The sequence below is a fragment of the Trichosurus vulpecula genome, chromosome 4, assembly GCF_011100635.1.
Source record: "Trichosurus vulpecula isolate mTriVul1 chromosome 4, mTriVul1.pri, whole genome shotgun sequence".
Classification (NCBI taxonomy): Eukaryota; Metazoa; Chordata; class Mammalia; order Diprotodontia; family Phalangeridae; genus Trichosurus; species Trichosurus vulpecula.
Genome location: NC_050576.1, coordinates 409715700 through 409731754, shown reverse-complemented (window position 1 = coordinate 409731754; position 16055 = coordinate 409715700). Strand labels below are relative to the sequence as shown.

Below are 16055 nucleotides of genomic sequence, written 5' to 3'. Positions count from 1 at the left end.
AACCTGTAATCTTGTATATAGCATATTTGCAAAATTACCAGCAGGGTTCAAAAGTAGGCTCCCATCATAGGATATAGTGGAAAGGATATGGAGCTTGGATCCAGAAGACCTGAGTTTGAGTGCCTGTTCTGTAATTTACTAGCTGTTAATTACCTTCACTAAATCACTTCACCTTTCAGAGCCTTTATGGTGTAGCTGTGATTCGCAGATACTCTATTTTCATTGCCTTCTTTAGAGTCAGGTGAAATTAATCTTCTCTGGACATGTTCTCTATTCCTTTCTGTCCCTTATTTTTCTTTCATACTATTTCTTAAGTTTCATAGATTTGGCTAATTCTTTCCTTTTTCAAAAATCTTCACAAAAAATCTGCATCTAGTGTACAAAACTGGGTCCAAACAATATTGTCAAGTAAGTGTTGTTTATTGTTGGTTCCTCTCCCCCACCCCCAGCTTTTTTATTGCCACCTCCCCAAGCATCCTTGCTAAAGCATCTCAACAAGAACTTGCACCATTTAGATATAAGCACATGACCCAGAGTTTCCTGGTTCCCTTCCCTATTCTTCTCATTAAAATGTTTTTGTCTTGTGTTCTAATCCCCTCTAGGGTTTGCAAGGGAAATGATGAATTAATGGTGGCTAATATGATAGCATGATACTACATTAGTTTCTCCTGAATACAAAAAAAGATGCATTTTAACTGCATTTTATGGAGACAATGGCTTAACCCAAAAGAAGAAACTGAAGAATTTTGGCCAGACTTTTAAGTTTCCTTCAAATGGCAAAGGGTTACCTATGTTGTCTGCTACACAACAGTGTCAGTCTTTTGTGGAAATGATATCCTAAATTCTAGAGTCAAATATTATTCTTCCTTTTTTTGTTGTGTATACATTTGTAATCTAGTGCTATTAATTATAATAATAAAAGCAATTAATTATTTAATATTTTAAAAGCAATTAGTATTTCAATTTGTTTTTCCTTCAAATAAATTCACCGTGTGAGTACATTTTATTTTTCAACCACCCTATTATAGACCTTTCATTAAACAGCCTACAGCAGATTGTATGTGTTTGGTTAAACTTAAGCTAAATGCTACATTCTGAAAGCAAATATGTAAGAAAACAGATATGTTGAATTGCAGTTCATATAAACACAGCATTTGTTAAAAATGAACAATGAGAATAAATTTTTATAATAGCTTCTCTTGTATTTCTTAACAATATAACATTCTGGTCAGGGTATGTGGTATACTTCTGTAATCCTTTCTACCCAGAGATGCTGGAACTCTTGGAACAGAGTTTTGAGTTGCAATGGGCCAAGTCAATTGGGTATCCATACCAAGTTCAGCATTGAATCCTAGGAAGCAAGTATCACCAGGAAGAGAAAATCAGCCCAAGTTGGAAATAAAGCAGGTCAAAATTCTTGTGCTGATGAGTATGCAACCCTGACATGAGCCCCTTAACTTCCTACCTGGATGAAATAGAGAGACCAAATAGAGAAATGGATGGAAAGAACAAAGAAAGGAAGGAGGGGGTGAAAGAGGAAAATATAACCTTCCAAATGTTTTGCTAGGAGACAATATTTTCTCTTTGCTGTGTTTGTAAATCTAGAAAAAGAAAAACTGTACTGATAAAAAGGAAAGTAAATGCGTTAGGTTTTTTCTGTTTTCTTTTAAACATGTTATTGATAAATTCGGAAATTCAGAAGAAATGAGTAGATTTTCATATTAACAAAGAACTAAATCAATACTCAATGGTTTTATCTTAGGAGAAATCAGAATTTGTATTTTTATAGTCATAGCAGCAATGCAGAATTTAATTTGTGGATGCTGAAATCTAAGAAGCTGAATTAGGCCAGCAGAAATAGAGATGTTATGCTGACACATGTTTATAAGCCAATGGGGAGAAAAAAAATCCTAAACCATGTGTAGTTTATTCAAAACTAAAAAGCAGAACTCTAATACAAACTAGATTTGGTTTTTATGTTCCTTCAAAAGTCCTTTCCCCCCTTTTTCTCATGGATATACTATTTTAATAAAAACCACCTGAGGAGATACAATGTCTTTTTTATAATATAAACTTTATTTAAACAAAAATGTTATCTAATGTATGATTATGAACACACAAATGTACACACATAATTTGAAAGGCAAGTATGACCTCATCTGTTTATTCTTCTGCTAAAATTTATTTTAAAGATCCTTATTATGACAAATCAATATGACAAGGTTGTTCTTTTGCTGAAATAAACAAAAATCAATGAGCCATATAAATAGCTATGTGCTGAATAATACATATCCAATATTGTTTTAAAGGTAACCTAGAAAAAGAAATGTGCTTTTGAATTGTAACTTCCCCCAGTCCTCTAGCTAAACTAATGTTACTATCCTATTATGGCATTTTAAAAAAAATATGTAATACACATTTAAACAAGATCTTCCATAAAATTTGTTTTTAAAAATGAAAAGGGAAAGGAGTGAGAAGGATGATAGAGGGGTGTAGAGAATATAAGTAAAGCAGATGCACTTTTCAAATTAATTTGAGGTATTGTTATAATGAGTGCTTTAGCCTCAGCCTATTGATTCTTCTCTGATCTATTAAAATTCCCAAATACTTAAGAGCTACTTCAGGACTAAGAATTTCCAAAATAAATTACAGCATTATTAAAAAATATTTATACAAAGAAACAAATAACTCTTAGTTGTACCTTTCAGTGCATTATGAGTGATGAATAATTATTCCAAATGGGTAACACAAGAATTCTTTTTTTGTTGTTTGTTTTAATCAAACTGTGCTCTTTTAGCTTATGTGGATCTTAGGACCCATAAAGATCAATAAAAATGTATATATCGTTACTCATATTGAAATGAGTTCCTCAACAATTGAACAACATTTTATCTGAAAGCAGAGTTCACTACATAGACACGTTTGAATATTCAAAATGCTCAGGTCATCCTTACTCCCTCCTTTGGTAGCCGAAGATGACAACTCTCTTATCTTGCACATTCTCCAGAAATATGTTGGCTCACTTCATGTTGTTCATGTTTAAATCATCGTTCAACAATTTTATGCTTTCTTTTATGCATTATAAAACCTTCTCCTACAAACGGATAAATATGAATAATCTCCACCCCACATTATATTATTGTGATTAGAATAAGAAAGCATTTACTTTAGTGAAATGGCTAAGTCTAAGGAAAGGAAGAAAGAAGTCTACATTTCCCAAATGGTCTGCCGAGAAAGCTTGTATCTATTTGTAATCAAGATCGTTTGGAGAATGTGGGAAAGAGAATGTTATGGTGTTAATCTTTCCCTTTATTTCATTTTAAAATTGCTCTATTTAAATCCATTTTAGTAAATGGTTGTATTTTTCTTTTTCAGTCTGTAATGGATTGAATGTTAAATCAGCAAACAATTGGTCTTTAAAAAACCGATAAAGATGGAGGAAAGTAAATTTCATAAAATTGTTCAGTTTAATGTGATCTGTTAATATTTTGAAAGAAAAATTCAGTGTTGTAAATGGTATGTTTTGCTTTCAGATGTCAAATACTTGAAAGAAGAAGATGCAAATCGCAAGACATTCACTGTCAGCAGTACACTTGATTTCCGAGTGGATCGAAATGATGATGGCGTGAAAGTAATTTGCAGAGTGGACCATGAATCTCTAAACTCCACACCTCAGGTAGCAATGCAGGTCCTAGAAATACACTGTAAGTAAACCTTTTTTCTCCTAAACTCATGTACTAAATCTTTTCTTTTGCTTTTTAAATCAAATCCAAGTTGTTCATCTTATAGCAGAACTCAGGTCAAGTAAATGAAACTTCTTCATGGTAATGGTATTCAGAGAGAAGGAAATCTTATTTTATTGGCAATAAAGTTTAAAAAAATTGTAAGATAAAAGACTGTTGTTTTCAAATTTTTTGTTGATTACCAAAAAAAGCATGGTTTTTTTTTTGGTGAAGAACCAATTGAACATATTAGCAGGCTTCAACAAAGTACTGACAATTGAACCCTAGATAATACAGTTTAATGCCCATGTTCCATTTGAAATTTCCAAAAAAAAATCGGGCTTTACTACATTCAGTATATGTCAAAATAAGTAGCAAAAATAAAGTAAGAATAGAGCTGGAGATTCAGAATTCTAATTTCTAAATTGTGTTCTAAGTCCTTCCAAAAGCTTTGAAGGGGTGACCATTATGTGATCTTAGGTTGTTTTTATATTCCCTGCAGATATTACCTTGTTTTTATTATAGTGATAAAAGTTTGAAAGTGCTTTATATCTTGAAAAGTCAAATGCAAAACTTATTTTCCATATGTATTTTTATGCATAAAATACCCTATGTACATCCTAAAGTCCTAGTTGAGATTTGACCTTCTCCAAGTCTATGTTGTCCTTTGCTTGTGTCCGAACCATCTATTTAATGCAGTCTTTATCCACTGTAGCACAAAGGCCCCCTCAGAAGGTTTTATTATTGTCAAACTGACAGATTTCATGACCAAAGCTTAAATTGGTCAGTAGGGGCTAGCCTTGTCTTCTTTCATGACCTTAGCATCAGAGATAAAGCTAGTGAATTGTTTCATACAGCCTTTCATTGTTTAGTCTTTGAATGGCACAATATACTTGAGTAATACTTTGTTAACTTAAGGTAAGTTCCTTATAATAAATCATAACCTTTTTATTTTTAATTGCTTCATTTTTTTAGTTATTTCAGTTTCATGATTTCTCATTTCCTCATTTGATCAGTAGTTATCTAAAATGACTGGCATATGATTTCTTGTTATACTGAATAAAGGGCCTCAGAATTCCTTTACTTGAACTTTCTTGTCTTATAGGCAAAGCCAATAAGAAAAATTAAAATAAAGTTAAATTATTACATGAAATTCAAATTTCCCCTAAAATTGAAAGAAAATTAAGGTAATTTGCTTATACAGCTTACAGAAGGAAGCAAGGCACTCACTGTGGATATTCTTAGCTGTGTAAAAGAGAAAGAGATTATTCATCAAGTCGATGTTACCAAGCAGCATTGAAGTATAATGAATTATTAAGAGTTGGTCACTTTTTTTGAAAGTTTGAAGATGGTATAGATACAGATATATATGTGTATATGTATATATGTATAAACACATGCACATACATACATATATGTATACATATTCCCCTTGGGATGGCAGACCAATTACAGAAAAAAAAATCTTTCACTTTATCTTAGTTTAGTGAGTTTGTGTCTGGAAGGCAGAGGAAAAAATCTATTTAATTTCTTTTTCGCAGCATCTAGTATACCACCATGCACATGAAGGAGCTTAATTAAAATTATTTTATGATTATGTTGGTTGTCCCTCTGAGGCACAGAGTTTCCCATTGTGTTAGTGGGGGCAATTGCAGCAGCTGGTTTCAGAGCCATAGTAAAGCAGGTTTCAGTTACATTTAGGTGGGGCCTTAAAACATCCCTGAGGATGCAAGATAACAGAGATTATCACCAATTTGTTTGGTGTTTTACCTTCTTTTTAATCTGGAAGGATAAATCCTTTCTCCACATAGGGCCTAAACTAGTCCCCAGGATGCTATGTGTATCCCACAAAAACTCTCAGATTTTATTAGTGAGATCTCCTCAGGCTTCATGAGTATGTAAAATAATATAACAAAAACACATTTGTAGAACTCTCCTTACACCCATCCCATGTATCATTAACCTCATTTTAGGGATGAAGTAGCCAAGGCTGTAGGAGGTGAAATGGTTTGTTCATGATCTCACAGAAAGTAAGCAATCACTCTATCAGATAAGACAGCATTGCCTCTCAGTACATTTACTCCTATTTGTTATGAAGCAGAGCTTCTTGCTTTGTATTCGAATTAATGTCCTGCAAGGTATGACAGAGGTTCAGGCAGAGAAGAGGCTTTAAGGAGGGGTGAAATAGAAAATAGGAGGGAAGTACATCACAGTTTCAAAATTTCCTGGCTTAGACATTGGGTGGAAAATGTATACTTACAACTTAGAATACATGTCAAGAAAACCAAGGAACCATACTTTTGGCAAACAAAACAAAACACAACACCCTTCTTCCCATCTTTAATATACTCTTCCTAGGGTTGGCATGGCATAAGTTACAGCAATGTAGAATAGGATATGGATACATCTTAGGTAATACCAGGGAGTCACCAAAATCAATCAATAGGCATTTATATAAGTGCCTACTTTGTGCCAAATCTAGGCTAGGTATTGGAGATACAAATAGAATGAATGAAGCTATCCCTACCACCCCAGGTGCTTATACTTTAGTGGAGAAGAAAAAAAGTTCATATATAGTTTGTACAGAATGAATATAAAAACAGTGCAAAGTAGCTGAATACAAGGGACTTTCTAAAAGAGTCAGTAGTAGTTGGAAGCCTCAGGAAAAGATTCATATAGATGTTGGTATTTGAAATGCTTCTTGAAGGGAGAGATTCTAGGAGTCTGAGGTAAAGATGAAGTTAGGTCCAAACAGATTCACAGGTGAATTCTACTAAACATTTAAAGAACGATTAATTCCAATACTATATAACTATCTGAAAAAAATAGGCAAAGGAGTCCTACCGAATTCCATTTAGGTTTTCAAAGCATTTTGAGGGATGTTGGAGTGTCATGAGGGAGGAATGGAGAAAAGGCCATTTTGGCAGGATCAATAAATGTAGAAGGAGGTTTAAATTCCGATGAGTCCCCCAAATAGGGTGAAACCAGGTTGTGAAGGACTTTAAAAGTCATGTGAATGAGTTATATTTGATCCTAAAAGTAATAGGAAGCCACTGGGATTGATTGAGAGTAGAGCAATGATGTGGTCAGATGTGTACTTAAGGAAAGTCACTGGCAGCTGTAATTTAACAACAATAACTACAACTGTATTTATAGTCCTTTGCAACCTGGGCTTTCCCTACCTTTCCTGTCTTCTCACACCTTACTCCCCAACATACAGTCTTTGATCAACACTCCCTTCTCCCTTCTTAGCGCCACCTGGTGTCTTCCCTGACTTGCTTGACATCCCAACTAAAATCCCATCTACTACAATTCTTTCCCAGCCCCTTTCTAACTCCAGGGCCTCCCTGTCTTAATTATTATTTTTTTTATTTATCTCATGTATGTATACCTTGTTTGTACATATTTGCTTGCTTTTTGTTACTTTTGTACTCCATTATATTGTGAGCTCCTAGATGGCAGGCACTATCTTTTATTTCTTTTTGTATTCCTATCACTTAACATGGTTCCTGGCACACAGTAGGTACTTCATAAATGTTGATTGACTGACTGAATATAGACAGCACTTTAAATTTTTCAAAGTATTGTGCAAACATCGTATTTTATCATCACAACAATCCTGGGAGGCAGGCAATATTATTATTCTTACTTTATAGATGAGGGAGCTGAGTCAAAAAGAGGTTAAGTGACTTGCCCAAGGCCACACAGCTTATAAATGTATAAAACTGGATTTGAACTTAAATCTTTCTGACTCCAGGCCAAGAGCCCCCTCTAGCTGCCTCTAGTGAGAGATTAGGGTAAAGAGATATTTGAGACAAGGAGACCAGTTAGGAGCCTATTGCAATAATCTGGTGTAAGGTGATATTACAGACAACTATTAAATATGAAAATGTAGTTATGTCAAATTCTGCATGAGAAGCCCTGTATTTTAGAGTTCATGTTTCCTAATGAGGGATTTCTAGCCTCAATTGCACAAGGTGATGGTGTTTTATTTGTTTTTGCTAAAACATGCAGTGAGATTGCTGTTTATGAAAAAGTGGCGGATATATACTTTAAAAGTATTATTTATATTATTTAAGGACAACAAATGAATCAGTGAGTTTAATATATGGGGGATCTGCCTTTAAGCCAAGAAGACAAGTGTTCAGGTCACATGCTAGCTGTGTGACCCTAGGCAAGGCATTTAACTTCTTACTGCTTTAGAGAACTCTCTGAGGTGACATATTGCAGACATGGTGACAAACTTTATTTGTAAAGGAAGTTTCCCTACCTAGTATTTCCCTATACCAATCACAATATGTATCCAAACCCTAACCCTGTCTACTTAAAAACAATGCTAGTAAAGGGTTACCAAATTGCAGAGATTATCTTTAATATGTTTTTAATATGCATTGGTTTTTTTAACTCAGTCATTTTTGAGATGTGTCCAACTTTTTGTGACCTCATTTGAGGTTTTCTTGGCAAAGATACTGGAGTGGTTTGCCATTTCCTTCTCCAACCCATTTTACAGATGAGGAAATTGAGGTAAACAGTCTTAAGTGACTTGCCTAGGGTCACACAGCTAGTAAATATCTGAGGCCACATTTGTTCTCATCAAAATGAGTCTTCCTGACTCCAGGCTGGGCACTCTATCCACCGTGCCGCCTACCTGCCCTTTTACCTTTAATTTAATGCAATGCTTTTGGCATGCATCATAGGAATATGTAAAAAAAGTTCCTGCAGTGTTCAGTCCACCTAAATAACATATTTGAGAAATGTCTAATTCATTTTACTGATTTACTTAAGTCCCTTAAAAACAATATGACTTTTTTACTTGTCTGATTTCATATTTTTAGTGGAACAGATTGTATGAGTCAGTTTTTATTTAATTCTCAGCAGGACTACTGTATCAGTTCTAACCGAAAGAATCATGTAGGAAACAAAACAATTAAATGTAACTACAGGTTCTTGTCCCACCAATTACATAGACGATAATTATAAAAACCAGGTAAAATATTTTTTAAAGAGTAAAATGAAGGAAACTTTGGAAAATATTTCGTCTAATGAAACCATTTTGAGAAATTTTGCATGCTGTGCCTTAGGGAAAAAAAACAAAACAAAACCCAAAAGCATTATTTGAGAAACTGGTCTAAAATTAATATAGAGAATAATATATATTATTAGATTATTAATTATTTCTTTAGGTCACAATGAATTTAAATTATGAATCATTTAAATGCTTAGATCCCAGGTAAAAGAAAGAAAGTTTTGAATTAATAAATATTTATAATAAGAGATTCTAAGTGTGAGCAATAAAAAAATAATATCCATGAGCACAAAAGCGCAGTGCCGCAATTTGCATGTTTAAATGAGATCAATTAGGTTAATGATGGATGAAAATAAGAAATCCATTATTTAAATGCAAAATAACTTTTAAAACTTGTGGGTTCATTTGCTGCCAAGTTTTATCTATCAAAGCAGCTAGCTAGTTCAAATGGCTAATGTACAGTCCTAACCTTTACCATTCAGAAACATTTCAAATTGGGTCTGCATGTAAAATATAATTGATTATAATCTACTTTTGCTAGCATCAGTCAATCAAAAATATCATAGGATATTTCTACACATATTTCTCCATGTTTTTGTTTTCTTGTTTTGTTCCTTTGGCAACAAAATTACTACGTTATCTTAAAATGGTTTGCAATTGAAAAATGACACCAGCTATTTCCTGGGACTTTCTAATATACATTTTACAAGGTGGTAGCTTGAACACTGTAGATCACTTGACCACTGCTTCTCCTCTTACTGTCCTGGACACCTGCAGGAGAAGTCATAAATTTGGTGAAATATAATGTTCTCCCTCCAAAATATTCTCCCTTTTGTTCTATTTAATCCAAGAGAACATTTTTTAAAATGTCTGATTCTAGTGGAACAGATCCCAAAAAGGATTTTACATGCTAATTTCCACAGTAGTCATAATTAAACCTTAGAGATAAAGACTAGACCTGTGGTTTTCTAAGTAAAGAGAATTTCTCAGTGGGAAAAAAAAAACTCTACCAGTGAAGGTCACCTTCTTTTCTGCAGTGTTAGAGTATTGCCTAGAGCACTGGCTGGTTAAGTGACTTGATAGAGAGAGGACATGAACCAGTGTCTTCTAGGCCAGCTTTCTATCCACTAAGCACACTCTCTGACTGAATGTTAAGTTTAAAAAGTAAAGGAAGCTAGGTGGTGTAGTGGACAGAATGTTAGACCTGGAGTTAGGAAAGCCTAGTTCAAGTCTGGCCTTAGACTTTTGCTAGCCATGCCACCTTGCACAAATCATTTAACATCTCAGTTTCTTCATCTGACATGGACATAATAATAGCACCTAACTCCCAGGTTGTAAGGATAAAATTAGGTAAGTACTTTGCAAACCTTTTGCTAGCTATTTTTATTATTATTATTAATTTTATGTTTGGTGTACAAAGAGATATGTCACTCCACACTTGCTAAAATTGAATTAATCCCCCAAACACCAAGAAACACACATTCTACTAGGCCAATTTCTTATAAATTCTTCTCATTTCTTCCATATATATATGTATGTGTATATATACATATGCATATATATATATACACATATATATTATGCCAGTTTAGCTCTGTGTGTGTGTGTGTGTGTATGTGTGTATGTGTGTGATTAAATTTTTCGTATTATTGACTTTAGGAAGCAGTTTGGTAGCTCAGTGGATAAAATGCTGGTCCTGGAGTCAGGAAGCCCCGAGTTAAAATCTGGCCTCAGATACTTAGTTTAACCCAAGTCATTTAAACTCTGTTTGCCTTAATCCACTGGAGAAGGAAATGGCAAAGCATCCTAGTATCTTTGCCAAGAAAACCCCATGGACCATATGGTCCACAGTGTCAGGAAGAGGCAGACATGCCCGAACAATAACAAGGACAACATACAAGGAAGAATTTTGTAACCAAAGTTTATATATAATTTGTACACTACTCATCCATCTATTGCTGGATTACAATCAACAAGTATTAAGTAAGCGCCTACTATGTGCCAGCCGTGCCAAACTCTGAGGATACAAAGAAAAAATTGAAACAGATCTGTGAGGGGGATCTAACAACTGAAGGGATCGCAAAGCACTTCTTGGAAATTATACCTGAACTAAGCTTTTTCAGTGCACTAGGGGTTCCCAGAGGTAGGAGTGAGAGTATTACAATCATGGGGACTGCCCATGAAAATAGGCATGGGGAAATGAATGCTATACAAAAGAAACAACCAATTATGGCAGTTTAGCTACAGCACAGAGTCAGCAAATATTTTTAGCAAGCAAAATTGCTTATGTGCTAGACACTGTGCTAAGCGCTGTCTAGTTGGGGAAGACAGGACATATAAAGGATCTGAAAAGCAAGGGGGAGGGAAATAGTGCACATAGTATGAGGCAGTGGAAAGAGCATTGAAGTTGGAGTGCTGAATCTGAAGTCCTTGGATCAATTTGAATCCTGGCTCTACCGGTTACTGGCTGTGTGGCCCTAAACAAGTTCCTTATTCCTCATTTTCTTCACCTGTAAAAGAAATGAGTTTAATTATATGACCTCTAAGGTCCTTTCTGACTCTAAATACACGATCTAATAATCCTGGTTGACATTTCTGGCAGATCATCAGAAATCCAGGACTGTAGCAAAGGTTAGCTCAAATTTTATAAAATATTGGTCAAGTATGTCATCATGTAGCAGAAAGAACACTTCATTCTAATGCAAAAGGATATGGATTCTAATCTCAGCTCTGCTACAAGTACCCTGAATGACCTTCAGAAATCTCACTGGGTCTCAGTTTCCTCACTTGTAAAGTGAGTAATTTGGGTTACATGATTTATCAAGTCCTGTTCAGCTCTAAATGCTATGATATTTCCTGCATCTATACAACAAAATCACAATATTTCAGTCATTGAAAGTAAAAAAAAAAGACATATATAAGGCAAAAGTAAGGCAAGCTTAAGTTAAAATTTCAGAAATTTAAATAAGCATTTCTGTTGGCTAAACAATGTACTTCTTTTAGAAAGTATATCTTATCTCTGGTCCTGAAATGAATATGAATTTTTTCTGTGATATTGGCCCCAGGGAGTCTTAAGGTATATTTTATAGGCAAGTAAACATTCATTAATTCATTCAACAAAGATTCATTGGGCAAGGACTATGTGCAAAGCATTATGGTGGGATTTAGAGAATAATAATTAAGAAAAAAGATGTGTGTGTGTGTGTGTGTGTATGTGTGTGTGTGTGTGTGTGTGTGATGGAGCTGCTAAGAATTTAATAATTAGCACATTTAATATATATTTGTCGACTTTTGCTCAAATCTTAGGAAAACATGTTTGACTACAGAGTCAAATAGTGATGCAGTGTAAAAGGCTCCAAATGGCACAATATTTGGAATTTAGGGAGAAATTTAGGAAAATGCTAGTCAACTTTTTTTCCTCCCTAGAATTAAAGGTAAAATATTTATCAAATAATTAGCATATATTCAAATCTTAACTGCAGAAAAAATTGCAACTGCATAATATCATTTATTTATGATATTTCTGTTGAAAATGAGAAATGAAGTTAGAAAATTAAAATTCATTTGCATTCATTAAATCGATTGAATATAGTGCCAACATATTGTCAAAAATAGGTCTTGCCCTGATGCCTGCAAAGATGAAATATCCAATATTTTCGTTGGGTTGGAAGAATAGTCTAGATTTATTTCATAGGCTAAGCAACTTAAAATAGAATAAAATTATGAAACTTACAGGTAATACTGATGCCAACAAATCTTACATAATACTTTTCTAGAGAATAAAAATTGTTGAAGAAAATGAGACAAAAATAAATTTGACAAATGGAACTTCAACTTTTTGGGAAAAAATATGAACCACCTACATTTCAAACATCCAAATTAACGTCTTAAAATCAGCTCTAAATGAATTCCATGCTGTATGGGATGTTGTAAGCAGTAGAAAGCTTATAATAATTCTATCCCAGAATGCATTTAGGTATTAATATTTTTTTAGTAATTTTTTTATTCCAAAGAAAAAGGTAGTTCCTTTTTTCAAATTTTTCTCCAGTACATATAAGAATTTGATATTTTCTCTCTCCACTCTACTCTTCTCTTTCCCTCTTCTCTTCCCTCTCTTCTAATAAGAGAAATAAATTTTTTGTAGTTTCATAAATAAGTAAAAAGCATTATATCCAGGTTAACTCAAATACTATCTATCTACTGGACTTTCTGTTTCCTTGTTATACCCACTTAAATGAAAATAAAAAGCTAAAATTACTGCTATGTGTGAAAGCACAAAATAGATGAGCATTTTTGTATAATAGTTGATCTGTTTATTGTGTTACCATCACAGGTCTATCTCAGAGTGCCTTTACTAAACTTTCTAAAATATCCTAAGGGCAAAAAAGAGATGTATTTAGAAACATGATGGATTATGATTTTCCCTTTTTTCTCATTGCAAAGTGATATGAAATTTTTTTAATAATATAAATAAATGTACAACTATTCTCGCTGATATTAAAACTGAAAAGGGCTTTCCCTGTGTCTTTTGCTCAGTAAGAGGTTCCCCTTGTTGAAACTATCAAAAGTGAGGGTGCTAAAATGATCTTCATTCATTTCAATTTCCTAGAAGTCTGACTAGTTTCTGTAATAATCTTAACTTGAAGCCCAGCATTCTATATTGACTTATCAGATCCTTAAAATAGGAGGCAACAATACATATTATAAATCAACACGATTCCATTTTATAAAGCAATTTTATTCCTTATGTATTTTATAGTGAATACAGAATTACAGAATAAAATAATGGATATGAATGAATAAGTCAGTAAAATTATTTTCTATGACATTTGAAAATAGATTGAGAAGAAATGAATAAAGTAGTTTCTGAAATACAGAAACTCAGAGAAGATAAGTATTAAATATATAAAATACCTATATAGCGGAAAAAATTATGGGAGTTTAAGCTAAAATGGTACAAAGAGATTAAGATACAAAGATACAAAGAGATACAAAGATTAAGTAACATGAAATGATTTATAAAGACATGCTAACATCAACTCATATCTTTGTAATGAGGAAAAGAAGAGTATGATGCTTAGCCAATCATTATGAAAAGATCTGAAACCTGGAGAGATTATAGAGATGATATAACAAGAGTCAATATGAAGTAACAGAATGTAAGATTGATAGTCATTGTCAAAAAAATGTACTTGTTAAGTTTGGGCTTTGGTGAGGAGAAAGCTGGGCTGGAAGAAAATTGGATCTTGAATTCCATTTTTAAATTTAACCAAAAAAAAAGAAAGGGAAAGAATTTGAATTGTAAAAAAGTGAAATGATCTGATATTCCTTGTAAAATCCTAATATTACACAATGCTCCTTAACTCACTCTATGGAAAACACCATATAGCAGAACTAATAATAATAAGGTGGTCAACACATTTTGCCTTGGTTAAAAGTTCATTTATTTGACTAAAAACTACTATTAATAAGACTGATGGAAGGAAGTACCTGATCATCATTTTAATTCTGTAGGAAATTTAAAAAGAGACAGTCACACATGTGATGGGTCTGCCTCAGGGTCATGAGTATGTGTTCAAGTCTTGCCTTTGACATATGTGTTATATAGAACTGTGTAACCCTGGTCAGATTAGTTAACCTCCTGATGCCCACAGGTAACTTTCTTAAGACTAACAATTCCAGATAAATTGCTAATCTTCATTAGTAGAAATATCATGGAGTCAAATATATAGAGCTGTGCAAGACCTTAGAGAACATCTAGTCCTTTCCTTAATGAGGAAACTGAGATTAAAGAAAATTAAGCAACCCAGTACCTAGCACAATGCCTAGCACAGAGTAGGTACTTTATACACATTTGTGTATTGATTGACTTGCTAAATGTCTCAAGAAAAAATAAGTGACAAGAAAAATTTGAAGCCACGTCCAAAGCCAATATTTTTCCTACTATACTATACTACCTGTCACATGGATGAAATCCTAGAAGGAAGGAAGGAAGGAAGGAGGAAAGAAAGAAAGGAAGGAACTTGAATATTGCTAAGTTTTCTGTGACACATTTAAAATACAGTGTTTCACAGTACAGTGATGGAAACTCATGTGAATAGGTGGAATGGGGTAGGTCCTTTGAAGAGCATATACTCATGTAAATAATAAAGAAGTGGGAGAAATTACTAAGTGATCATGAGCAAGTAATTTAGCTTTCTGAGCCTCAGTTTCCTAATTTTAAAATAGAGTATCAAAATACTTGACTTACTCATCACAAACACAGGATCGCAAACAAGAAAAGTTCTTTGAAAACCGTAGGGCAAGTATATGATATAAATACAGAAAGCAAAGAAGTAGATAATAATGGCTGGGCTATGGACCAAATCAGGTCCTCATCTAGATAGCAGACTGATAAAGGTTTACTAGAGAGGAAAAAAAAACACAAAGAAAAGTCACTGCTTATAGAGGAAGAACTAGAACTAGGACACTCTATTAAGATCCTTGAAACATACTAATGTATCCTGACACATCGATTGGAAAATATAAAGGGGGCTGCGTGTCTTTAATGACTATATTGAACATAATAACTGAATGAATGAAGTGGTATGGGAACTACTCTTGTGTTGAGCCAATGCCTGCTTTTTAAGAGTCATTTTACTGTAAATAATTGAGGAAAATGAATACAAATTGTAGGGACTCAGCATATTAGAAACACAGGAAATGTAATGGATCCAGAAAAGCTAAAAAAAGTGTAAAGTAGAAAAATGCAAATGAGGATGCTTATTTTCTTTTCCTTTGTCCTATGCTAATATTCATAAAAACATCCTTTGTTGTCAGAGAAGTGACATTTCCTTTTAAAGAAGTAACATGGGCATATTTGCACTTTAGGAAGACTTTGACAGGTATATGGACAACGGATGGGAGAAGGGAGGGGCATGAAGTGAGAAGAACAATTAGGAAGCTATCACAATTGTCCAGGTGAAAAGTGATGAGAGACTGAACTGGGGCAAGGTTGTCTGAGTAAAGAAAAGGGGAAAGATGGGGAAAATTTCTAGGTAGAAATGATCCAATTTAGCAATCTGTTGAACAGATGGGCTTAGGCAAAAATGAGACATTGAAGATGGCAAAATTGTGAGAACATGGGTGCCTGGAAGGATAATTTTTCAAGAAGAGGCTGAATGACTACTTGGGTACAATGAAGCAGGGATGGTTTTTACATTAGTTGAACTAGATGACTACAAAGGTCCCTTTAAACTCTGAATTATGTGATTCTGTGTGTAAAAGTATATGGCAAAAAATTATAAATTGACAATTTGCTTCCAAAT

General features: G+C 33.8%; 1 protein-coding gene across 1 annotated transcript in view; it reads left to right on the top strand.

Annotated features, from left to right (window-relative positions):
- CADM2 (cell adhesion molecule 2) overlaps positions 1–16055 on the top strand; it is a 293611-nt gene that overhangs the window by 122395 nt on the left and 155161 nt on the right. Inside the window, exon 5 of the mRNA XM_036755809.1 lies at positions 3534–3704. Within this exon, the coding sequence (XP_036611704.1) occupies positions 3534–3704 (171 nt within the window). The remainder of the gene's footprint in view (positions 1–3533; positions 3705–16055) is intronic.